The following is a 24,357-nucleotide window of genomic DNA, read 5'->3' as shown; positions in this document are numbered from 1 at the left end:
CCATGGTCAGCGTCCTTTTCTTGGAGCCTGGCCCATCGTTTGTTATCTTGTGCGGCTGCAATGAAAAGGGGCCGCGGTGAAAGCTGGCACCATTCACTGATGTTCTCGACTCATCCACCGAACAAAGCGTAGCCTCTGCCCGATGCAGGGCAAATTGCAGTGGAAAGCACAGCGTGGACCTGTCTGTAGGATCGCAGCGTGTCTCCTAAGGCATATGCAGAATGGTATGGTATTTATCTGCTGAGAGGAAAAGCCTCTCCAAGCGCACCTCGTGGTTCCCAAATATCTCTGCACTCCCTAACGCATAATTCCCATTCTTTCAAAGCGTGAACACCCCGGGTACCCCCGTCAAAACGAGAGGAACTGGGACCGAGAAGCACCCCGACTCCGGAGCAGCAGGCGCCCCGCACCGACAGGCGGCTCCTGCCGCCCATCCCGCCCCCTCAGCGGGCTCCGGGCGGCCCGCAGCCGGCTCCCCGAGCACCGAGCTGCGGGGCGGGGACGGAGGGGTCCCTCCCTTCCCTTCCCTTCTTTTCCCTTCCCCTCCTCTCGCCGCCGGGTGGAGGCAGCGCACTCGGCCGGGGGGACCCCTGGCAGCCGGGGCGCGCCATGGAGCCCGCCTCAGCCGCCACAGCTCCCTCAGCCGCCTCAGCGCCCTCAGCCGCCGGCCCGCCGCGGGCGCTGCTGTCGTCCGCCGGCCGGGCGCTGCTGTGGCTCGGCCCCGTGTACCTGGCGGGGTACCTGGGGCTGAGCGGCAGCTGGGTGCTGCTGGGGCTGGCCCTCTGCTTCTGCTGGAGCCGCAACCGGCGGGGGAAGCGCGACCGGCTGGCGGCAGCCGCGGCGCTGCTGGAGGATGAGAGGCAGGCGGTGTGCAGGGGGCTGGCGGCGAGGCACCTGCCGGCGTGGGTGAGTGGTGGTGCTGGTGGTCGTGGTGGTCGTGGTGGTGGTGGTGGGTGCCGGGGGGCTGCCGGGGGTGCCCCGTGTGGGGAGCAGCCGGGGGGAGTGCCTGGGATCCCGCAGCAGCCTCCCGTGTTTTTGGGTCTTGGCTGGCAAAGCAAGGACCAAAATCAAAGTTGGTTTTGGTCAGGAAACCTGCGTGTGGCTCCGAGTGTGTCTGTAAAATGGGCTGCGGTGCCCCGCAGAAACCTTTCGAATGCGTGCTACTGCTTTGTGGCTGTTCCCGTTTGGGGAGATGCTTGCTTGAGACCTCATCCGAAAAGTTTCCTCCTCCTCTCCCTACCGTCATTTAAAATAAATAATAATAAATGCATCTATAACATGATGCACTCTGCTTGCTAAAACGATAATAGTAATAAATCTATAACATAATATACGCTGCTCGCTAAAAGCCACAGGTGTTTACCTTCCAAGAGACATCTCTTGGTGGTGTGGGCAGCCACCCTCCGCTTGTTGTTCTCGTTTGTTCCTAGCCATCCCCGGCTTTAAAGCGAAGAGACTTGAAAATCTAGCTGTGCTGCTTCTTCTGTATCGGTGGCTATTTGCTCGGTGCCCTCGGTTGGCTAATGGGAAAGGATTAGCGGTCTGGGTTTGTTTCTAGCCATCATATGCTTAGCATTTAAAAACGTGCCAGGAACTGGTCGGGAAGTGCTTTTCCTGTCAGGAAGAGACTGTCAGAGAGCTCTGTTTGCGAGGAGCGCTGCGTGGAGGCAGTGATGGATAGTCGGCGTTGTTCTCTGCAGCCTGCAGCCCTTGGCGCTCCTTGGTACGGTGCGAAAGGCGGGCGGGCAGCACTCCCGGCAGAGCTCGTACAGCTCCCTGCTCCTCTTCCCCCCTGCCAGACGCAGAAGTTTTTCTGCTTGTTTGTCTTGACAGTGTGTTTAATGCAGCTCGGGGGAGCAAGGAGCGTGGTGCTGTCAGCTCTCGGCCAGGTGCTGCGGGAGCAGTGCTGTGACATCCTCCAGCTCCCTGGATGCTGGGAACAAGAAACTGGTTCCCTTACTTGTCACCAAAAAACCAGGGTCAGCCCCAACGCACAAACACAATCTCAGGTCTTTAGTTCTTGTGGTTGGAAGTGCCCTCTGTACCAGCTTGGGGAAGAATTGTTGCTCTCTACTCAGCATTGGGAGCTCAGGGGAGGTTTTGCCAAACGGGGAGGCTCCAGCAGAGCCCACCAAGACGGTCAGGGCTGGAGCCCAGGAGCGTGAGGAGAGGCTGGGGATCAGGGTCCTTTCGCCTCCTGGTCAGGAAGGGAAGGTTCGAGGGGATCCCACCACAGCCACCTCTTACCCGTGGTCATGGGGAGCATCAGTCGGCTCTGCAAGGCCTCGATCCCGACCACCATGTTTTGGGGCTGCCTGCCGGGAGGCAAGACATGGGACAGGAGGGTAAAGGGACTGCAGGGTGCGTGTGCTTTTAGTTCTGACATTTATCAGTAATGCCACGTCTCCTCTCCTATGTTGATAACTTCTGTTCAGCATCAGCTGGCGTTTGCTTACACAGTATACTTGATGTTTTTTTAACTTCCTTCCTAATTTTCTTTCTATTCCCTTCCTCAGCTTGATATTCTGCTTCTTTTCCCCTGTACCAGTCCTGGAGGCTGCTTCTCACCTGCTGCCTGTTTGGTTTATCGTCTCTGGTGTCATCTTTTTTTATCTTTCTTTTTTGACTTCCAGTGTTCACGAGCCTTCAATTGGAACAGCTCTAAAAATGTCCCTTCTGTTCTTCTCTCCTGATGTGCAGGGGTGGGAGTAGGAATAAAATTCAGGTGGGAGCATGGGTTGGAGCTGCAGTGCAATGCTAGGAAAGGCACTGGAGGTACAGTGATGGCATTGTCTTAGGGGCTCGGTAAATTGTCCCCTCAGGTGCCCTGGAGTGAAATGAGGAGGATCCCTTCAGCGAGGAGTTAAGGCCAGTGGCTGATTGCACCACTTGGTTAAACGCAGCAGCGCAGGGGCTCCTTCAGCTGTGGCTCAGGCCCTGCACAGTCCTGGCACCGGTTCTTAGGAGATGTGTTTGTGTCTCTGCCTTTCCTTCAGTGGGGACACCGGGAGGGAACCTCATCTACTGACCCAGCTGTTTCAGGGAATCTGCAGGGCTGTGATCCAGCAGCAGCCTCTTGGCCGAAACCCGCCAGTGAGTTTGGAGGAGAGGCTCCTGTGCCAGCTTACGTGGGCAGGCTGCGCTGGGAAACCAGGCTGGAAATCCGCTTGGGTCAGGCAGAGTCAGATCTATGTCTAGGAGAGGTGAGGCTGTCTGACTTCAGCCCAGGCAGCACTTACCTTGGCTTTTGTTAAAACCACTCGGTGCCTGGAGCAGAGGCAGTGCTGCTTCCACCTCCGTTCTGGCTCCGTGATGGTGGTGGTGGTGGTGGCGGCTTCTCTGTGCTGCTTCTGCAGCAGCTTGCAGGTGAGAACATCGCGGTGTGCTGGGTTCCCTCCTGATGCCAAACGCCTCATGCCAGGAGAATTTGGTATTGGAGGTACAGAGCGGTCCTTTTGAAACTCGGGCTGCCAGTTCCTTGGTCATGCAAAAGGCTTCTTTAGACTTCAGACGTTCTTTTCTTTGTCCCTGCACAGGGAGCTAAGAGACCTGTTTCCTTTTTTTTTTTTTTTTAAAAAAAAAAAAAAAAAAGGCAACAGTGATGCTGAAGGATACGTTCCTGTGTTGTATTTGAATGGATCAGCGCTGTCATGTCTCACATGGTCTTTGCTGTTGCTGTGATCATTGGTGTGGCCTCCTCCGGGGCAGGGCGGAGCCTTGCAGAAACTTACACTTCTCCTTTACTTGCTAGTAATTGCCCCTTACCTCGTGTTTTTGATCTTCAAAGCTCTTTTCAGATGCTAAGTAATTTCTGCAGCATTCCTGAAGTATTGGCAAGAAGTATGCCTGCTTTTGTAGATGATTTTTGATAGTGAGATTTGCCCAAGGGTACGGAGTATGTCTTATTTTGGGACAATGCGAACTTTGGCAGCTCTTGGTGGCTGGTGCTGGGCTTAGTAGGAACTATTTTGTGCTTCTCTTGTCTGTGCCGTACCGATGGGAAACTTGGGAACAAAACCCCGATGCCAGGGCTCCCGCCAGCAACAGGGGCGAGCGTTGAGTCTGAACTCCCAATGGAACTGTAGAAGATTTGGGTTACATTTTTGTCTTTTGTGCTTTTTCCAAAAAAAACTATTAGTACATTTAAGTTCTTTGAGTAAGTAATTGGGTCAGGAGGAGAGGTTGGTGGTGCCACCGAGCTGACCTAGAGCAGAACTCGTCTTCTGGTAGACCCTAGCAGGACATGCACGTTGTTGGAACGCCCTATGGACAGGCAGTGCTCAGAGCTCGGGTCTGAAGCGACCTGAGGTGTGACACGGCGATCTGTGATTCACTGTGGTTGCTTTGGGGGTTGCCCCCGGCTGTCCGGTTGGGCACCTGTGGCTCAAACAGTGGGTTTTATTCCTCTTTTTGTTGTGGTGGGTCTGGCTGCCACCTCCATCTCATGGGTTTTGCCTGTTTCCTGATGCTCCTGCGTGCTGTTCCGGCTCCTATCCACTGATTTTGCTTCTTGGATTCTTCTTGTAGCTGCATCTCTAGCAGCTGTGGCTCTAGTGAATAATCCTGGCAAAGTTTAGGGGTTTATATGGTGCTGCACTTCTCCTTTTAATGTTGGTGGGTCTCACAAGTGGGCTGTGAGTTCGTTTTTGGGGTCTGGTGGCCTGAGTGGTGCCCTGGGTCCTGGTCTGTCCTTCCTTTTGGACCACATCCCCTCTCCCCTCTGTACCTCTCCCTCACCGAACCACTTCCATCCCTGCTCTCCCCTGCCTGGGACTGATGCAGAACCGTCCTGCGGGTGCTGTGGAGCGCCGCGGGGCTCGACAGTCACGTTGGAGCTGGGGAGCAGCTGCCTTCAGGGCACCCAGGATTTATGCGTACTGGCACAGGGCCCTCTGGTGAAAGATGAAAGGCCGGCAGGTGAATTGGAGGTCCCCCGATTCACATAACCCTCCTTCCTGTGAAATGTCAGCTGCGTTGTGCCGGTGCTGATCGTCCCTTCTGGTGCTGCGTTCCCGCCTTATCATGCGGATAGGGCCAGGTAGACTGGCATTTCAGTGAACCTGCATCTTCCCATTTAATGGCAAAGCTGCTATTTAAAGTATCAAAAGAAATTGCTTTTAAAGAATACGGTAACATCACTTTGGTTTTTAATGCAATAATCGGAGATCGTTTGAAGCATTGTTTGAGCAAGGGAAATGGGCTCTGAAATCATACATCGGGCTAGAGAAAAAAAGCAAGCTACTGTCGGTTCCATCCGAATGTCTCTGAGCACCTCTCCGAATGCTGCTAAACAAAACAGCAAACCTCTGACTGAAGGGTGTAATTCACAGCTCTCACGTACAGAAGTAGTGCGCTGTCCTACCCCGACACTGCATCAGGCTAGACGCCAGGATAAGGAGTCCCTTTACGTTCGAGTGCTTTTGGAGAGCTGAGCAGAGCCTGTCTCGAGAAGCTGCCGGACCGTCCTTCCCTCGTGCAATATCCTTCTGCCAGCCTGGAGCACCGGCTGAAAACACCGTGCCCAGAAGACTTCCATGGGGGATTGCAGTAAGGAGATCGTGGCTCCTTGCTCAGCAGCCCCTTGGTGAGGTCTGAGTGCTTCATTAGTTACTCGAGCGGCCTCAAATCCACCTGTCGTGCTGGCGATGGAACAAGCCATCACTTAGGGAACCGGAGGGCTTTTGTTACGGACACGTACACCTCCTGGAAGCATTTGGTACGTCCGATTTGAAAACGTGAGGCAGGAGTGACTGTTTTATTTTAATTTGTCCTTATCTTAAAAGGCTTTGAGCGGTGAAGCCACTGGACTGTTACAGGTACATGCTAATAGGCTTAAACTCCTACGGTGCTGCTTTTCCCCGAAGCCATTGACACCCTGTGAGTGTTAGTGGGGAAGCGCTGCTGCACCCAATAAGCTGAATTTCCCAAGCAGGTTCTTGTTTTCCAGATTTCCTGATTGGGATGAGCCAGCACAGGAAACAGGTCCTGCACACCTCGTGGTCTTGAAGGGAAGCAGGTTCTCAGGGTTTCCCACTGCATGACCAAGAGGGATTAGGAATCTAATGCTGCTGTTCAGCAGGAGCAGGATGTGACTCTTGCTTTAATCACATAAATGCGCCCAGAGGCAGGCTGCTACATCAGCACACCTGTCTTCTTTTGCCTTTTATTATTTTAGCAGTTTTTCAAGGCAGTAATAAATTATAGACGATGTATGTACGAGGGCAGAGAGATCTCAGCTTACTCTAAAACCTGTTCTGTGCTCTGTGGTATCTTTTGCATACGATGCAGTATACCGAAACGGATTGCATGTGGCACTCACTTTATTTTTCTCTGCCTCCAGGTCCACTTCCCTGATGTTGAGCGAGTGGAGTGGCTGAACAAGGTGAGGAGCTCTGAACTCCAGTTTGTGAGGCCCGCTGCTCTGAGCTGAATCCCAGCACAAACTCCGCTGGCCAGGCCTGAGAAAATTATCACGTCACCACAACAAGTTACAACCATATCAGTGTCTGTGTTAAAGTCTTGGAGCATACAGAGTTGTCACAGGCTTTGGTGAGAGCCAGGCGTGTGCCTGGCTAGGGTAGGTTTGACGGATTTAACCACGGCACTTGTGAGATTTTAAAAACAAAACAAAATTGCACGTGCGTGTACATATGCATGTCTGCGTGAATGTATTATTATTTTAGCAAAAGTAGTGGTATCTCCTCTTGCTAGAGAGGTTCCCGGAGAGCTCTGAGCCAGGTGCTCCCGTCGGGAGTAGTCAAGCTCTCACTGGAACTGACTCTGGACTTAACAGCAGAACAGCTGAACGTGTAACTTAGTATCTAGTAACTGTCCTGTTCTTCTTAGCAAACTTTCTTCTGGAAGTGAAAGCTCACCTCTCTCCTCTCTAAATAAACCTAACTGCAGGGAATTTTGTGACACTTGAGAGTAATTAGAGACTACTGCGCTTCAGAAACTTTAACCCTGGGCTTTGCTGGCTCAGCCACTGTGGTTAGAAGCAGTCAACAAGTGCCGTGATGTTAAAAACTCACCCTTCAGTTCCTAAAACATATTCCTTTTCTGTGGAGCTGAGATGAATCTTTCCGTAACGATGACTTAAGAGCACAAATGTTACTTGGTATTTTAAAAGGGCGGGCATTAGTAGCCGGGTGTTCTTTCTGTGTCTGTTTCTCAACTAAAGGTATTTTACACAAAGAATCTTCAGTGTGTTTTTGCTTTTGTTGTACTTTAGGTCCTTGTACAGGCCTGGCCGTACTTTGGGACAATCATGGAAAAGACGTTTAAAGAAGTTCTTGAACCCAAAATCAGAGCAAAGAGCGTACACCTGAAAACATGTACCTTCACCAAGATCCACTTTGGCGAGAAGGTAGTGTGACTGCTCTGCGACACTTGCGGTTCAGTCTGTCCTGAAGACTTCAGATGCAAAGGGGAGAGTGTTTGCCTGGGACTCTGACATTCAGCACTTTTATAGCTCTGAATGTTTAATAAGTGGTATTGGTACTGTACTGCTGCCTCCTTTCTCCCTCCTCACGTTGACCTGAGCATCTTCACCATGAAAAAAAGATGATAAGGGAGACACACATGTCCCTTGCCACTGTCAATATGGAACTAGAAATGGGGAAAAGGGCCACATACCCACATTTCTTTCTGTTATACCCTTGCAACAGGAGTTTTCAGTGCTCCCTAAGGCTTGTAGCATGGGCTGCTTGTAACCAGCCCCATATCTGGGGATAGCCAAGGCTGTTCACGCCTTGTTTTCAAGAGAAAAAGTATGGTTTGCTCATACTTCATGTACAGTTCTGAAAAGTCTATAAAGAAAACTTCAGTACTTGAGTGAAGTGGGTAGGACTCTTCTCTTGGACTTAACTTAAGAGGTATTAACCATGCCCTGTCTTGTCTGTCTTTATTTCAGTGCCCTAGAATCAATGGAGTAAAAGCCTACACCAAAGAAATTGATAGAAGACAAATTGTCCTAGACCTGCAGATATGGTAACATTCCGTCCTTGCCTATGTCAGTGGTTCTTAATTCACTGCCTACCCGCACGTGAGTTGTCATGCTGGACTGGACACATGGTCCGCTAAGGTCAGCATGAGATGGAGCTGCTTATCTTGTATCAGCCCAGAGTGATATGAGATAATCTGTCCCCCAGCTGGATGTCCTTATTATTTGCAGAAGTGGGGTGTTGGGCATCAGCCTTTACATCGGAAAGCAATGTCACCTGCACGGGTCTAGGTGTTACCTGCTCTGGCTTACCGGTGCTGTTGTGGATATAAAATTGTTGGTTTTGCCATTCATGGCACTAAGAAGCTGAGTTTTGGAACTGTATTTCCTGTTCTGACAGCTCTCTGGCATGGAGATGCTTGGTCTGGCTTTTGTCCCCGTGTGGTTCCTCTTCAGTCCAAGATCTATAGTTCTTCTGGAACTACTTGCACTATTTTTTTAATTCCTTAAGATTAATCCTCTTATTTTACTCACTATGTGCTCCTTGTGCCACCCAGCATTTTTTTTTGATTACAGCTGTTCTTTTAGCAGAAAATTGCCTCTAGCTCTATTAACAATAACAACAACAAAACTAGATAAAACATTTGATACATTCCAGGCTGTTTTGGATGAACTTGTGTGTTTTGTTAACACTGAAGCCACCACAGAGCTAAACTTTCTTCTGGTTTTGCCTGGAGAACGGAATTACTGGGGGAATTACCACTTGCATGCTGCTGTAGTTCTGCAGTGGGTTTTTGGGCCACCTAGTTTAAATGGCTTTTCTTCATGGTAGCGCCAGGAAAAAGCAGTGTGAAACTATGGGCTGTCTTGGCAACAGCACAGAGCTGCTCAGGACTGTGCCTGCTGCTTCATGTGGCAGCATCCCCAGCCCTGGCAGGGCACTGGTGCTCCCTGCAAGACAATGTGCTCGGTTTTCAACGATGTTGTGCTTCAGCACAGTCAGTAAAGTGCTCTTTGTAATAGCCAGACCAGTTTTAGGGCCTGTGGCAAATCATTTGTGTTTTCCACGTTGAGATCGAGGGTTTCGATACCTTTAAGGCTCTGTGGGAGGTTGCTGCTGTTCTCTGTTAAACTACTTCTGCAGGCTGCTTCTCCCACATACTCATTTTCACTGTCTTTTAACAACAGTAATCTGCAGAGGGATTCCCCCACCTCCTCATCCCTGCCCTTTTGGCAGACCCAGCAGCATCTCCAAACTGGCCACTGACTTCTGTTCCTCCTCCTGACAATAACTTAACCTGATCTATTATCAGATAACCCAGGAGTTTTCTGCATTCACACAGGAGTGTTCAGCCTACTTTGTCTCTCTGATGGGGAAGGCTTCTCCTGGGCTGTGCTAAAGGCCCAGCTTCTTTTACATTAGCAAATTAACATCAGTTTCTGCAAGTGTGCATTGTACAGTTGCTGCAGAAGGTCGTGTACTACTTGCAGGAATGGTGAGAAGCAAATCTGTGAGCAGTGGTGGTTATTGACCTGCTTTTTTCCAGGTTGCCAAAGGAACTTTTTTTCCCCCCATTCCTTTAATCAAAGAAATTGGCACCCTCTACTTTTCGGGAGCCAGGCAATCTCCCATTACAAAACAGTCTCTCTTAGCTACGTAAACGGTTGTGAGTGTCTGTGTTAATGCAGCTGGTGTTGGGAGAAGAGCTGGTTAGGGGAGATGGACTCGAGCTGCCCCAACGGAAGGCTGCAGCCCTTTGCACTACCTCTGTCATCGTGTGCCGGTGAGTCAGGTTTGGGTGGCTGCTCACCAATATGAGTCCTCTGTTTTCTCCCCACTTTACTAGAGAGGGAGGATGATCCTCTCAGTCAGACCTGTGGTGATGATGCTGAGGGGGACTGGCTCCTCCTGGCTCTTCTGGAGCCAGAATCTCGGCCAAGCTTGAGCTTGTTCTGCCGCCTGAGTGCAGGATGTGAGCCTCTGTCTGACCAACTCACCGGATGTCTCTGATTTGTTACACATCAGCTACCTCATTTTTATGTACAGAGTCCTGAGTAGTACTAATGGCAGAGCTTTCTACTCTCACCTGGCCCCTCTTCCTTTCTCCTGTTCCCTCTAAGGGTGAAGGTGAGATTTAAATGGCTGGACTCATCCAGAGAGCCGAGCCCCAGCGTACCAGCTCTGGAGGCTGCAGTAACCTGCTGTGGGTGCCGATGTAGCACACTTGGCAATTCTGAGGGCATGGGGACTGACTTCCCTCTCGGGTTAGGTTTCGGAGAAATGTAGCTACGGTGCAGTGGACATTAAAGAGCTGACACATTTGCATGTTATTAACGTGACTCCTTGATGCTGACGGGCGTAATTTGGGGGGAGTTTCCCCTCTGGTGAACCCACGTGAGCTTGGCCTGTTGGCTGGCTCATCGCTGTGCGCAGCCCCGCTCAAAAACTCCTCCTGTGCTGTTGCTGCAGCGGGGAAGGCTGAGCTGCTGTGTCACATGGATGTTGTTATCCACGCTCCTGCTCTGCCCCGCTCCAGCAGTGAGTAACCCTCTGCGTTAGGCAGCATCCTGCCTCCAGAGATCTCAACACACTCGGTAAATGCAGCAGAACAGGAGGAGGTCCCTGATTGGTATGGGCAAGAGCCGTCAGCAGAGCCAGTGATGCAGTACATCACATGGAGTTACCAAAAGGAACTTGGGAAGCTGCTTTAATTAAATCTGCTAATAACAGCTTACGTATCTCTAGCATCAGAGCACTGGGAATGGTTTTGTCATTACAGTCTTGGCTGCCCCAGATGAGAAGACTGCACCTGAGTTTTTGACAGGCAAACCAAGGCTCAGTGGTGATTGCTTGTGAGTAGCACGGAAGGAGCACTTAAGTTGTCTTGCAAAATCTTGTGCTTGGTCTCTGAAATACTGATCTCAATTGGTGTAAATTAAGTGGTTTTGATTTTGTCATGGCTCATAGGACAGAGCGGAAACATTGAGATAATCACTGCTTACTCTGGGATCTTCTGTACGGATAAAATTTGTCATTTATCTGTCTGAAAGTCCTGGTGTCTGTCTGTTCTGTCCGTGTATCCACTTACTGCACAAATACAGATGGTCTACAGCTCTCACATGGCACATCAGGGTTCTTGCAGTGGTTAAATGAAATACAAGATCCAGACAAACTGGGATCTGAAATCCCCAAATCTGAAATTCTAGGTAGGAAAAAAAAAACTGACTGTGCTCGTGGTTCTCTAACCAGTTTGCCCTAGATCTAAGTCATGAATCTGTCTCCTGAGCATGGAGAGCTGACAGTTGTGTTCTCCAGATGAATTAGCATCAAAGTTTTCCAGAAATGTTCTCCAAAAGCGCCTTATTCAAAATTGAGACTTCTCAAGTGCAGCCACTTGACCTCCCGTAGTCATTTTTCTTCCCACTAATCCTGCAATTCCCTGAGCTACTGTGAAGCCATGTAATCATCTGGCCCTAGTCATCAGAGATTTGAAGTATCTGAAGGCACCATTAGCTCCTAGGAGAGTGTCTTGCAATCCAACTGCTACATATTTTGTTAATCTGATGTACTGCTCTTATAATAACTTTTATCGCAGATGTTTTGAGTGTTCATTTCCTTGCTCTTCCATGGCTTTTACAGTGCGTGAGATGTCATAGAAAAATAGGCTATTTATTTATAAAATAAGTACAAATATGCATTGAAACTTACTCTTCAGAAAGAGTACCTGAATTTCGTAACTGGCAAGTTTGCAACTCTATCCAGATGGTCTCTGTCATCTGGTGCAGGACTGGATAAAGTAGTCAAAAGAAGCACTCAACAACACTTGGAGGTTTGGTGGGGTTTAGGCTAACTGAGCTTGTGGGATCTTCCAGGAAACAAAGCATTTTGGAAACCTCTCAGTTTTGAGCAGAAAAGGAACACTTGTCGTCAGGAGCCTGACTTCAAAGACGGGGGGGAAAGGCAGACATGGTCTGGTTTTTTTTTTCATATCTTGTGGTACTTGGTCACACTTTCTTGTCTCTCTTATTTGCCCATTACTGCTTCATCGTTGACCTAGGTCCACAAACTTGTCAGTATGTGCTCCTGTGGCATCCCTGCCTTCCGCCAGCGAGCTGTCCTCGTATCACAAACACTGTGGGCCCAGCTTTTCCACCTGGGCGCAGAAGAGATGCAGATAAGCACGCTTCTGCAAGCTTCCCCGGTCCTCATCCGTGGCGTAGGTGTGCTTATCTACATCTCCGTGCGCAATACAGGACTTAGGAGAGAAACGGGTTCTTCTTCCACCCCTCACAGGTAGGCAAAGCGTGCTCCTGGGGATACCAGCACAAGGGCTCAGCCCTACGTGCCTGTGAGTGCCGAGGCTTGAAGCCCAGCAGGACAGCTCAGGCTGCTCTGTCTGGGGGAGCCCAGCGAGGTTACGCCGAGCAGAGGGGGCAGAGGAAAGCAGGAGCAACGTGGACTGGAAATGAGGAGTAAAACTGATGAGCAGAGGGCATCCTTCCAGGCACTCCGGTGTGGGAGTGGTGCTGGTATGAAGCAGACTTAAGGGTGATTAAAGGCTCAGGCTCTGATAAAAGGGGTGAAGGCTGCTCTGACATCCAGACTCGAAAACCTGATTGCACGTATTGATGCCTTACGAGGGAAGGAAGACATCTAGGGCTGGGTGGGAAGAGTTTTTGGCTGTGGAGAGGCATAAAAATTGTAAATTGAAACACCACACTTATTATTTGTTGTGTTGAACACTGGCAATTAATCCTCTTCGCTTAATTAATGCAAATTGAGGGACTCATTTTGACTTCTCATTTAGATGTTTTATTGTGGCAAACTTCTATTAGCACTCAGTGTAATGAACTGTAAGATAATATCAAAATTGTGTAAATGTTAAAATAAGTGTGTTTAATTATCTGACTAGCTTATAAGGAAGATTGTGTTCGAGTTGGCATAGCCTATGAGGTTGGCTACTGGAAAAAAATGAGAATGCTCTAACATTAAAGGCTTTAATTTGAGCATTTTGAACTTCTTAGGTTCTGCTAAGCGGCTCTCTAAACAAAAATGCAGGAACTTTGCTTGCAGAAATGGAGACAAATTCACAGAGTTGCACATTCTTGGCAAGGTATTTTATGGTGGTGGGGGAATCTGTGCAAATGACAGTGTGAATTAACAGCAACTACTGCGCTATTTGCCCATATACCTGTGGTCAGGGCAGAAAAAAAAAAAAAAGAATTGTCTTTTCCTTTCTGTGGGGGGTGAAAGTATGCACCCAGACAGCACACAGCACACTCACTGTGCTGTGGTACCTTTCACCCTGCTTTACCTGCGGGGTGTTTGTGTCTGCACCCAAAAAGAGCTATTTCTCAGAGGACTGGAAGGGAACTTGCTAGCTCCCTTCGATTGTTTTCTGCCGGAGGCATCAACAAATCTGCTGGGTTCTGCTCCTAGGGGAGCGGCTATTGGTTTTTTTGCGTAAGGTGATGTTTGCACTTCAATAAAAGTCTAAGGTGGTTTCCAAATTGCTACAGTGCCGCACTTGGCATTCATTTTATTTAAGGTCTGATGTTCTCCATGGCAACTGACCAAGATCTCATCTTAAACCATTGTCTTTTAATTCAGCTTCAAGGAAACCAGGTTATTTTTAGCGATGTGTTTGTCCTTCAGATGGGCTTTTTGGCTGTGGCAGGGGTGAGCTATAACATCCAGGGCCCCGTCTGTGATGACAATGTGGCTCTGCGTCAGCTCAGGAGTTGGGTCACCGGGTTGTAACCCAGCTGGGATTGGGTCTTTGACAGAGAGGGGAGCAAGAGGGCAATTGCCATGACTTTGAATTTCCAGTGAGCCAGTTGTTCCCCTCCTTGGGAGCAAGAGCAAGCTTGCCCCAGCCAACTGCCAGTCTTAAGAATGGGAAAGTAACCTAGAAAAATGTTGCTTTGACATTTTGTGGGTAATCAATATCCCAGCTGACTGCAGGGTTTCTGTTGTGAAGATCTTACTCTTGTTCAACGTGTGCTCAACTTTCCGTTTTCAGTTGCTTAAAAATTAACCTCTGCCTGTGATGTCAAGTTGCCAATCATGTAACTCATTTCCTTTATACTCTGTACAGGCCAAATTTGTTCATCAAACTATTGCAAACTGTGGAGTAACGTGAGAACTTTCTTTCAGTTATGCAGGAGACTGTGAGATTCACATGGACATATCGAAATTTAATCTTGGAGTGAAAGGCGTCCAGGTGCGTGCCGTGCTGATGTTCTTTTCAAGGCCACGTGTGGCAGGAGGTAGTATGTCCCAGTGGGCAGGTTAAGACTCTTGACTGGAAAACCAAAGACTAGTGGTCTTGGGACGAATGGCTTTATCTGTTTTGGCTGGGGAAATGGTGTATTTCTTGGAAAGCACCTTAAAAAGTAATATTTAAGTTCTTAGTTTGACTCTTACACAGGTTCGTTGCTAGAGCATTGAACTCACAAGGGCCAGCTTCTGCCACTGGAGTTTGGAGAAATTGCGTGTTGGCAGAGAACTTCAAAAGAAACAATTCTGTTAGGGTGTTCATAAGCTGTTTTAGATTAGACCAACAACCTGTCCTTACAATACTGAAAGCTAATGGGCAGATCGCAGAAGCACCAACGGGATGGCATTACATGGCAGTCAGGACTGTAGAGATTCCTTGAACTTAGGAAACCTTGCCCAGTCTCAATAGCAATAGTTTGAGAGAGAAGGAGGTTATTGTTAGTAAATTCTAAGTAAAATGATTTCAAGCAGGATTTTTAAAATTAGTTCCATCACTGAAAAGCTCAGTTTTGAAACCGTATCCTGAGAGTATCTTCAAACTTGATTCTCCTTGGTCTGTTGTATTTGCAGCTGTACGGGACGCTGCGAGTGATACTGGAACCTCTTCTAACAGAAGCCCCGTTTATCGGAGCGGTGACCTTGTTTTTTATGCAGAAACCGGTAAGTCGCTAGTGAACTGTACTCTGCAGCCTTCTTGATTCGAGGACTGGCTTAGGGCATGGGTCAGTCTTCAGCGAGCGACACAAGCTGTCCGTCGCTAGCAACCCAAACTGCATACCTGTGAACACCCAACAGTGTGGGTACCTGAACAGCAGATTCCTGGTTGCTAAATGCTCGTCTTAAACTCCAAGAGGATGGGAATGAATTTGCCCTAGTCTCTTGCAGAAGCGCCTATAGAATTATTTGCTTTGGTCTAAGAAGGGGAGGAATTTCTGATGTTGACAGTACAGCAGCCATTTCATAGGCCTTTGCTGGAAGGATCCTGGCAGATGTACTTAAAGTCTTCCCAGTCATGGATTTTAAATGAAGCCATCTTGGGAACCATTCAGTCGTGGCCATGCTTTGAAAGCTTGCCTATTTAAGGTCACAAGTGCTTTGTAGTTGAATTGTGGTTGAATAAAATATGATAAAACTTCTAGCCTTCTTTAAAAAAACAAAACAAAACAAAAAAACAGTTATAGCACACAACTCTGCTTGATTCTGGGTTATACTCTGCTTGAGGTCCTAGCTGTCATACACTTTTGATATTGAATGAGGTAGTTTTGAGTTTATATGTAGCAGCATTATGTAAACAGATGAAAAACTCCTTTGTTTATTATGTGAACAGAAATACAGATTCCAGTGGTGTTTGTAAATTTCCCTGCCTCAGGGCACAGGCCAACCCCTAAGTGAAAGGTGAGGAAACAACTTCACAGTCTAGGTAGAGCTGCCGGATTTACTGTGCATGACCCTGGGGCATCTGCCAACGGGCATTGCTAGGGGCTGAGTGCTGTGTTTTCCTGTGCTTGCAGGATAAGTCCCAGTGATACCTTAATTTCAGGTATGACAGGTAAAATAGATAAGGGAATTGCTATCAGCTGTTGATTTTAATGTATAAATACAGTCATTTGCTGGTGCAGGTTTGGCTTTCTTTAAATAGCCAACTTTGTTTCAGAAAGATTTGCTTCCTCTTTAAATTCAACATTTGTCCTGAGATACATTTTAATGGTCCTGTATCATTTCTCTCCCTGTCCTTGTAGCACTTGGAAATCAACTGGGCAGGCATGAGCAACCTCCTGGATGTCCCAGGAATTAAGTAAGTGTCTGTTTTGTTTCACTTTATTCCTTTTTAAAAAAAACTTTGGGAACTGGGAAGGCTTTCTCCAGTAATCATCAAAGTTATTCTCAAGAGTGATGTGTAGAAGGAGTTACACTGATACTCGTGCCATTACATCTGGCTGTGGAGTTTGCAAACACTTGAGTAGGGTGCTCGTACATTATGTCAAAATTCCTTTTTCACTTCACTGCACCTGGGATTTAGGGTGGAATTAGACCACTGTAGTTTTGGGGATTTACTATGAACTGAAAAACAAGCCCTTCTGTTTCTCATGTGCTAGTTACTTATAAAGGTAGTTGAGCAGATCTAGGCAGTCTGTGCTTATGTTTACTTACCTTAAAGTGAAAAGAAAGGTTAAGTATCACAGGGTTGCAGTCCTCTGATGAACTGAAATCCAATCCGTGATAAAGAAAACTGCAACATATTCAAAAGGAGAAATATTCTTCTAGTTCTGTGTAATCCGTTCATCCATTAGGTTCTTCAGAAAACCTAGCTGCTCCCCAGTGCCTCTTGGGTTGATCTTGTACATAAAACTTGCAGGATGAAAATCTCATTGCTTTTCACTGCTGTAAGTTTCAATCTGCTCCTCCAGGCTGGAGATTGACATTTTCATTTTTTTCTCAGTGTAATGAGAAAATTCTGTCACACGAGAACAAAATACACATTGGTTACTCAGCCGTTGCCTTTCTCCCTTTAAAGTGAACTCAGACACCACTGCTCCCCTCCCTTCCACTGCAGCTCATGCTTTGCAGATACATAGGAAATGGCTGGCTACTTTAGGTGTCAGTTTATGCAGTAAAGGGCCTCTGAAGACCTTTGATGTCAAGTGAGAGGAAGCTTTCTTTTTTTTGGTTTTGTTTTTTGCTTAATTTGAGACCTGAAGTTTGCCCTGAGAGCTCCAGTTTTTATCAGACAAATTAATCTGTTCTTTTCTGATGCAGCTTTCCTTAATCCTTGCAGGGAGGAGGTATGTAGGTGTTCCAGCCTACAACCTCTCATATAATTAAGTGCAAATTTGGTGTCCTAAATGTTCACTCTCTGGTTCTCTCACAGGGATTTGAACGTAGAAACCTTTGCTTGTTCATCAACACAGCACATGAAAGCCATGAGCAAATCATGTGTGGTGCGAACAGGCTGAAATACAGGTTGAGTAAGAGCTCTCCTTTTCTTTATTCGCCTACTTAAGAGAGTAAAGATACTGGATGCAGGTGTCTGTCCTCATGTGCAAGCTGCGTGTAGCTGAGTATACCGTAAGACTGAAGAGAAGGGACAGTTTGTGACATTCCTGCAGAGGAATTTGTCAGGAAAGCCAATAGTTCGAACAAGGGTTTTCAGACTCCTGGTTTGACAATGGGAGTAGGAGATTTACAAAAATTCCTTCTTTGTGAATCAGTCTTCATCCACGAACTGTGACAATTTCATTGCATGGCCTTTCCCTGAGAAATGCCTTATAAGCACTAGATTTACCAAGAGGATGAAAAAATTTCTGGTGTTTGGTGTGCTCAGGTCTCTCTCTTAATATTGTCTGCTGCTCATTCTGAGTTGTAGTAGCACGCTGAAATCCTCTCATTAATCACCCAGAGAATATTGGAGGTCTGTGATAGCCATACACTTCTTACACAGGAAAAACGGATCAAATTAGTTTTCCCTGTCAAACAAACATGGCAATTCCAAATAAAAGATTTAAAACTGGAAAGCTAAAAATGAGTCAGTGTTAGATTGGACTGGAAAGTCCGTGCTCATCTTCTGCTCTGCAGCAGCTCAGTTGGACTGGAATTATTGTTAGGAGATGGCTGAGCTTTCTACAGTGATGCACATCGGTCCTTGGTTATCAGTTCTGGTGTTAAACCATTGTCTCCTGTCCTTTTGGTCTAAGCTAAATGTCACAAGCCCGAGTTTCTTCCCCGACTCTTTGGGGGAAGGTGGTTTGTGTTGCTCGTTTTGCAGTGCCTCCTGTTTCTTGTGCTGTGCCTTGTTCTTTCATTCTAACTGAAATGGTGATTTGATTGTAGAGATTGAGGTTGTTTGTTTTTTTTCTCACCTGCAGTGTAATGTCAGACTCGCTGATTCAAGATTACATTGCTTCACGGCTGGTTCTACCCAACAGGATCACGGTGCCTCTGAAGAAGAACATGAACATTGCCCAACTGAGGTTCCCTATCCCACGCGTGAGGGTTTTTTGGTTTTGTTTTTTTTTTCAGTGAGGATGTTGCTCTACTGAGTGTGCATTTGCTGCAATGCAGATGCACGCAAACTTAGTGTGTTGGGTTCCTGCACATCCATTTCTCATCAGCTGTGTCAGCCTGGATTGTAGGCTTTTTGTAGGCAATATTTCAAGAATACAAAAGCAAATATTGGGTAGTTCTTAATTCGGGGGGGGTGCAGGGGGGGCACTTACCTCCCTGTATATGGCATAAGAAGTCCGTTTAGACGCAGATGTTTACCAATTTAAGCCGTTAGTCTCATTTGAGAATACCACAGGTCTTCAATTAGAGAAAGTAAATACATGAGCACTAAGTGTCAGGCTACTTAATGTCTTTACTAATGCAGTGAAGGGGTGTAAATGGGAAGCTCAGAGTATGACATCTCTTCGTTAAAGAAAAAAAGTTCTGAAAAACAAATCAACCCAAACCAACCCCAACCTCCTAAATGTTTGATGCATCTGGATCTCTGGTCTCCTTCTGTCAAATACCTAATGTATTCATGAATGAGAGTAATGATAAATGAATGACGAAGGGCTGCTTCCTACTGAAGACTTGCATCACCAAATTGAAGTTGAATGGCCACTCCACAACAAAATAAGAATCTGCCAATGAATACTTGGTTCCTCCTTCAGTCAGTATGAATTGATCTTGACCCTACACTCAATTTAACTGCAGTTTATGATCCTGTGTGTGTATATATATATATATATATATATATATATATATATATATATGTATGTTTCTGATTTTAAAATAAGTTGAAGGCTATTTCCTACCCAACTGTCTAGATTGGATTGTGTATCTGTTTAAGGTTTTTTCTAGGTAAATGATGAGAAAAGTGATTGTTTTATCACAGCTGTCATTTGAAATGCCTCAAAATATATTTCTTTGCAAACCTGTCATGCTGACTACCCTTGTTGCCTGAAATAACTAGTTTTAGGAGGTAGCATATTATAATTATCCAAAGATCACATTTTCACAACCAATTTCATCTCTCTTTTTTTTTTTTTTTTTTTTTTTACTATCCAGGGAGTAATAAGGGTTCATCTGCTAGAAGCTGAAAACCTTGTGCAGAAAGACAATTTTCTTGGTGCAATCAGGGGGAAATCTGACCCATATGCTCTTCTTCGAGTTGGCGTGGTGCAGTATCGAAGCAAGACGGTTTCCCGAGATCTTAATCCCGTTTGGAATGAGACATTTGAGGTACTGAATCTTTTCATCTTTCCATCTATAGGGTGCACAGCTGTTTACATCCTTGTGTTTGGAGGGCCTACTCTTAGCTGACTGCACTGGAGCAAGTGGAATTCCTGGTTCCTTGATTGATGAGGCATTTCTGTCTACTAAACAAATCAAATCTAAATTGCAAACCTGAAATGGCATTCAGGTTGATCTGATTTACATATGTGGGTTTTTGGAGGACGCGCAAAGCATTGCTTTAAATATCAATCAGTGCAGCAGTCTGATTGTGCGACTGTATTCTGCTCTGGCATTGGTATTCTTTGTGTATAGGATGTCTTTAGCTCTTCTTGTGAACAATACTTATTAGGGATATCAGTTTGACAGGTTTAACTTTTAATTCAAAACCAAGCAAACTGGCTTTAAAATATTTTCATCTATAATCAGTTGTATTTGTTACAAGATGAGGCACAAAACAGCAGGGAATGTCCTTAATGTGTTATGCAGCTGTAAAGTGTCATGTTCTTATCCACAGCCTGAGTAGTGAACCCGTGTGGGTGCTTTTTATTTTTAATCGATACATCTTTCTCCTCCAGTTTGTTGTTCATGAGTTGCCTGGTCAGGACTTAGAAGTTGAATTATATGATGAAGATCCAGATAAAGATGACTTCATGGGGAGGTAAATCAATGAGACTTTCTTTTTATTGCTCTTCAAAAGAATCTAGTGTTCTGAAAAGTCTGCTCAGTAGATTTGAGAAAACGGTTCTGGAGGTTAGATCTTTTCTCTTCTGTATTTTCAGTCCTAATAAGTGCAGTCTAACTGGAATGTTTTCTCATTCTTCTAATAAGGTCTTGTTGCTGTTTTGTAATGGAGAAATATCCTTATAGTGATATGCAACATCCATTTTTCATGCAGAAATTGCAAAGGATCTGAAATGACTGGTGGCCAGAAAACAGCACTCTTCATATCAGATGACAGATAAGAAAGGGGCACTTATTCATAAGTTGAGGATTTCTCAAGTGGGACAGCATCACTGATGTTCTCAATAATAACACTTAGGGGTAGAGATGGTCATGATCACGTCCGGACAGAGCATGTCAGATCTTTCTTCTTAGGACCAGTTATCTTCATATTTGTTTGATTTAAAATAAAGAAAGAAAGAAACAAACAAACAAAACAATCCAGTCCTTGCTCAGATCCAGTGATCTCTGAAACAGAACACCCAGATTGTTTATACAGGAAGTTTGAATTTGAAGGAAGCTATTCCCTTTGTCCAAATATTGTCATCAAGTTATTAGTTCCTAGTGCAACTAGCTTTGAATGAGTTAGAGAATGGGCCCTGACTCCTGCAGGGAATCTTAACCACCATTAGAGGTGGCGGTTACTACACTACTTAAGATTTGTTTAGAATATATTTCAGTTTTGACAGCATTTCAAGAGGGAGAAGGTACTGTGTGTAGAAGTATCTGTTCCACCACACATGCACACAGGTAATATCTAGAAGTTGCTGTTTGGAACATCATGAGGGCTTTTTTCTTGGTAGCCATGGTTTCTGTTTTGCTTTTTTTTTTTTTTTTTTCCTTTCCCCTTTGTCCACTAATCAGCAACACACCGTATGTGTAAACATATGCTGAAATGTTTGCTTTGTGTCTTCCAGCTTGCTTATAAGCCTTGTGGATATAATGAATGACAGAACTGTTGATGAGGTAAAGATCGCAGCTTATTTTTAAACGTGGTTGTGGTGCATGCTTATATGTACTCATTCATGTTCTCCATATGCTACTACGTTGTTTCTGTGTGCTTGAAGCTTCCTTGCACACTTTCACTGTGGTATTTTCTTTTTGTGAAGTTCTCTTTGCTCAGAAAACTTGAAGTAGCCATCACAATAATTTTTACAATCAGACTGGCAACCTCAGATAGCCCTGAGGTTATGCTGAGCCAGCAGTGGGTTGATATCACGTATGCTGTGTGTACCAAATATTTCTTCAAGGCTACAGATAAAGTTTGTGAAGCAGTCTGATTGCTGAGGGAAGAAATAATCTGATTGTACTGTGGTTCATCCTGCATCCCAACACTGCAAATAATGCCAGAGTGCCTGTCTGATGCTGCTTCTGGTTGCAGATATCCATGTGCACTGCATGTGTGTCGGTATCTTACTTTCAGCATTTCTGGCTTGTGTTCCCAAGTAGATGGCCATGCTACAATCTAAGTCTCAAAAATTCAAGTTAAGAAGCTCAAAGTACAATTTGTATTGTCTACTGTACTTAAGTCCCAGCGTCTGCAACATGTACAAATTATTCTGCCTCACAGTTCTTAAGTTACGCTTTGTTGTCTCCATTTAGTGGTTTCCCTTGAGTAAGACAACAAGTGGGCACTTGCATTTAAAGCTGGAGTGGCTTTCACTAGTAAATGACCAAGAAAAGCTACATGAGGTGAGTATATTTGCTTAAAGGATTCAGGTACTTTGATCCCTGTCCAGTGATCAGTAAAGGAGCATGTAAAATTAGGATCCCCGGCAGACTCATGGGAGTTTATTTTTGTCTGACAAAGTTTTGATGTATTTTTTTTTCCTGTTTCTCCTGGAGAGGAAGGGTGTTTGCTTGCCCCACATGCCTTGGTAATACAGGAGCCACTAAAATCTGGCAGATCTTTTTACTTAAATCAACAAAACTTTGTTCGGCCAACTGCAAAGCGGCCTCTCATTGTTCCTTTCTTTGATCATTTTTCTCTTTCCTCTTCATCCGTGATATGTGCGGGAACCCCAGTGTCTGTATACCTGTACTAGTCATAGACAAATAGCCAGCACCAGGGAATCCGACCAGTTCTGCACTAAATAGGTTGAAGGGCATTAGAGCGAGCAAATGGCAGAGACTTACGCCTTTTCTTACTGGTCTGCTTGAAACCATCATGCTGTAGGGTATTGGTTCCTCTAAATTGCAAGTTTAAGGAGAAAGGTGAAGAGCTGCTTAGCTTAGGGAAACTCTGAATTTGTCTTGTGTGCTGTATGTTGTCCTTGGTGAGTGATCATGCCTACCTTGTTTCTGTTTTGTTTTATTTTCGTGGCCTTCACAGGATAAGAAGGGTCTGTCTACAGCAATTCTGATAGTCTACTTGGACAGTGCTTTCAACCTTCCAGTAAGTACGAACAACACGCAGACAGCCTTCACTCCTAACCCTTTTTTTTCTAAAGCCCACCAATTAATGGTTTTTAAACTCTCTTTTACTAATTCAGAAAAACCACTTTGAGTATTCGAATGGTGAATGTGGAGCAAAGAAGATCAAAAATAACAAGTACCTCAAGGTAAAATTTCGTATTCTTCCCCCATGCCTGCAAAAACACCTTCTGGTTTATGCTGTATCATAGCAACTGAAAGTAGCTGTTGTTAAAACGAAGTGATTTCTCCACTGTCAAAATCTGTGACCGCTGGTTCCAGACAGTGATTGAAAGCCCCCGCCCCCAGTGCAAGCCTAGGAGGTCCAAGGAGGGATGCAGCACAGAAATATTTGATTGTGTGGGGGGGGTCGCCTTTATTTTATGCTTTGGAGAGTAAGAGGCTCCAAACGTCAGAGCAAGTCACGCTGTCCTTCCTGCTCCTGCAGGGCTCTTCCAGCTGGAGCTTATCCCACTGGGAGCGGAGGGCTGTGCTTGTTCGTGGCACCCTTCCTGTCCGTTGGAGACCTGACCGCCAGATTCTTTCCCCCTGATTTTTAATTCAGAAATAACACTGTTGTTCATGCTTCCTCTCCCTTTGCTTATGGTTACGTTTTACACCTCAAATACTGGATTTTACTGCCGTGATGCAAATTGTGGATGTAGGAAAGAATGTCTTTCACCCTGTTCTCTTGAACAGGCTACACACAGTCACGGCTCTGAGCAGTGGGTGAAGCTTGCCTGTCTTCAATGAGAAGCCCCCCTCCTAAATGTGATCTTTACAATTTAGATGAGTTACCAGCACTGTTACACCACACACATGACATTCAATAATCCTTAATTCTGGACTTCACTGTATGCACTTTTCTTGTTTTCTCAAGACCAACTCCTCAGCGTTAACATCTGTAACGTTAGTGCAAAGGGGCACAGTACGAGGGGTTCAGTATTACTACTTCTGAAAAGGAGTTGTTACTTGGTACCAAATGCTCATTTGTAGCTGCTTTACGGCATGTTCTGAGCCTAGGAAACCAATTCTGAGAGTCCTATTTCACCAGGGAATGATGAAGACTCCCCCACGGTGTATTCAACACTTTTTGCTATCTATTTCCTCACAGCTTCTGACAAATATTTACTTATTGAGAGCTAAACATGTAGAGCTTTAGCTTAAGTGTGAACTCTTGATGCTAGAGGGTAAGACTGTGTTGTGTTACGGCTGGAGTCTGTCCTGCATGCTGCATTCTTCAGATGCCTGTCATCTGAAAACTATTGCCAGCTTTCCAGCAATGTATTTCAAGTAAGAGTAGTGGTTTGATTTTGCTTCTTGTAAACTATTAATCGTTTTTTTTTTTCTTTGTATTATATGACAGAAGACAGAAAGAGAACCTTCCTCCTTTGTCCTGCTCACAGTAGGAAGCAAGACTCATAAAAGCAAGGTGAGGTTGTTTGACTCTTCTGCTTGCTTTAAATACCACCTATTTTGTGGGTGACCACCTCCAAGTAGCCCCTAGAAGGGGACAGGACCACTCTAGCTGTGTGAACAGCTGAGGTTATGGTGATGACTGCAGAGGCCAGGAGGCGGGGACCAACCAGCATGGGGAAGCACAGACTTCAGCTTTCCTTTTCCCTTGCTGCCAGTACCTGTCACCTGGCAGAAGGAACTGTTTTATGAAGCAGCCTCAGAAGGAGCCCCCTGGGTGGTTTCTGTGCTCTTTCATCCTTTAAGTGGATGGCACTGAAGCTGTCCCCTCCCACTCTTCCCACAAGCTCTACACCCCTCAAACTGCCCC

At 46.0% G+C, this 24,357-nt stretch overlaps 1 protein-coding gene across 1 annotated transcript in view; it reads left to right on the top strand.

Annotated features, from left to right (window-relative positions):
- The first annotated feature begins 609 nt into the window (after positions 1–609).
- Positions 610–24,357, top strand: part of ESYT3 (extended synaptotagmin 3) — a 32,045-nt gene continuing 8,297 nt past the window's right edge. Inside the window, exons 1-15 of the mRNA XM_035556079.2 lie at positions 610–906; positions 6,341–6,382; positions 7,232–7,366; positions 7,913–7,989; positions 14,100–14,166; positions 14,793–14,882; positions 15,962–16,017; positions 18,086–18,206; positions 19,272–19,445; positions 20,015–20,097; positions 21,077–21,125; positions 21,762–21,851; positions 22,492–22,554; positions 22,652–22,720; positions 23,938–24,003. Of these exons, the coding sequence (XP_035411972.1) occupies positions 610–906; positions 6,341–6,382; positions 7,232–7,366; positions 7,913–7,989; positions 14,100–14,166; positions 14,793–14,882; positions 15,962–16,017; positions 18,086–18,206; positions 19,272–19,445; positions 20,015–20,097; positions 21,077–21,125; positions 21,762–21,851; positions 22,492–22,554; positions 22,652–22,720; positions 23,938–24,003 (1,479 nt within the window). The remainder of the gene's footprint in view (positions 907–6,340; positions 6,383–7,231; positions 7,367–7,912; positions 7,990–14,099; positions 14,167–14,792; positions 14,883–15,961; positions 16,018–18,085; positions 18,207–19,271; positions 19,446–20,014; positions 20,098–21,076; positions 21,126–21,761; positions 21,852–22,491; positions 22,555–22,651; positions 22,721–23,937; positions 24,004–24,357) is intronic.

The sequence above is a fragment of the Cygnus atratus genome, chromosome 6 (assembly GCF_013377495.2).
Source record: "Cygnus atratus isolate AKBS03 ecotype Queensland, Australia chromosome 6, CAtr_DNAZoo_HiC_assembly, whole genome shotgun sequence".
NCBI lineage: Eukaryota > Metazoa > Chordata > Aves > Anseriformes > Anatidae > Cygnus > Cygnus atratus.
Note: the sequence above shows the minus strand (reverse complement) of the source record. Positions and strands in the feature narration are given on the sequence as shown.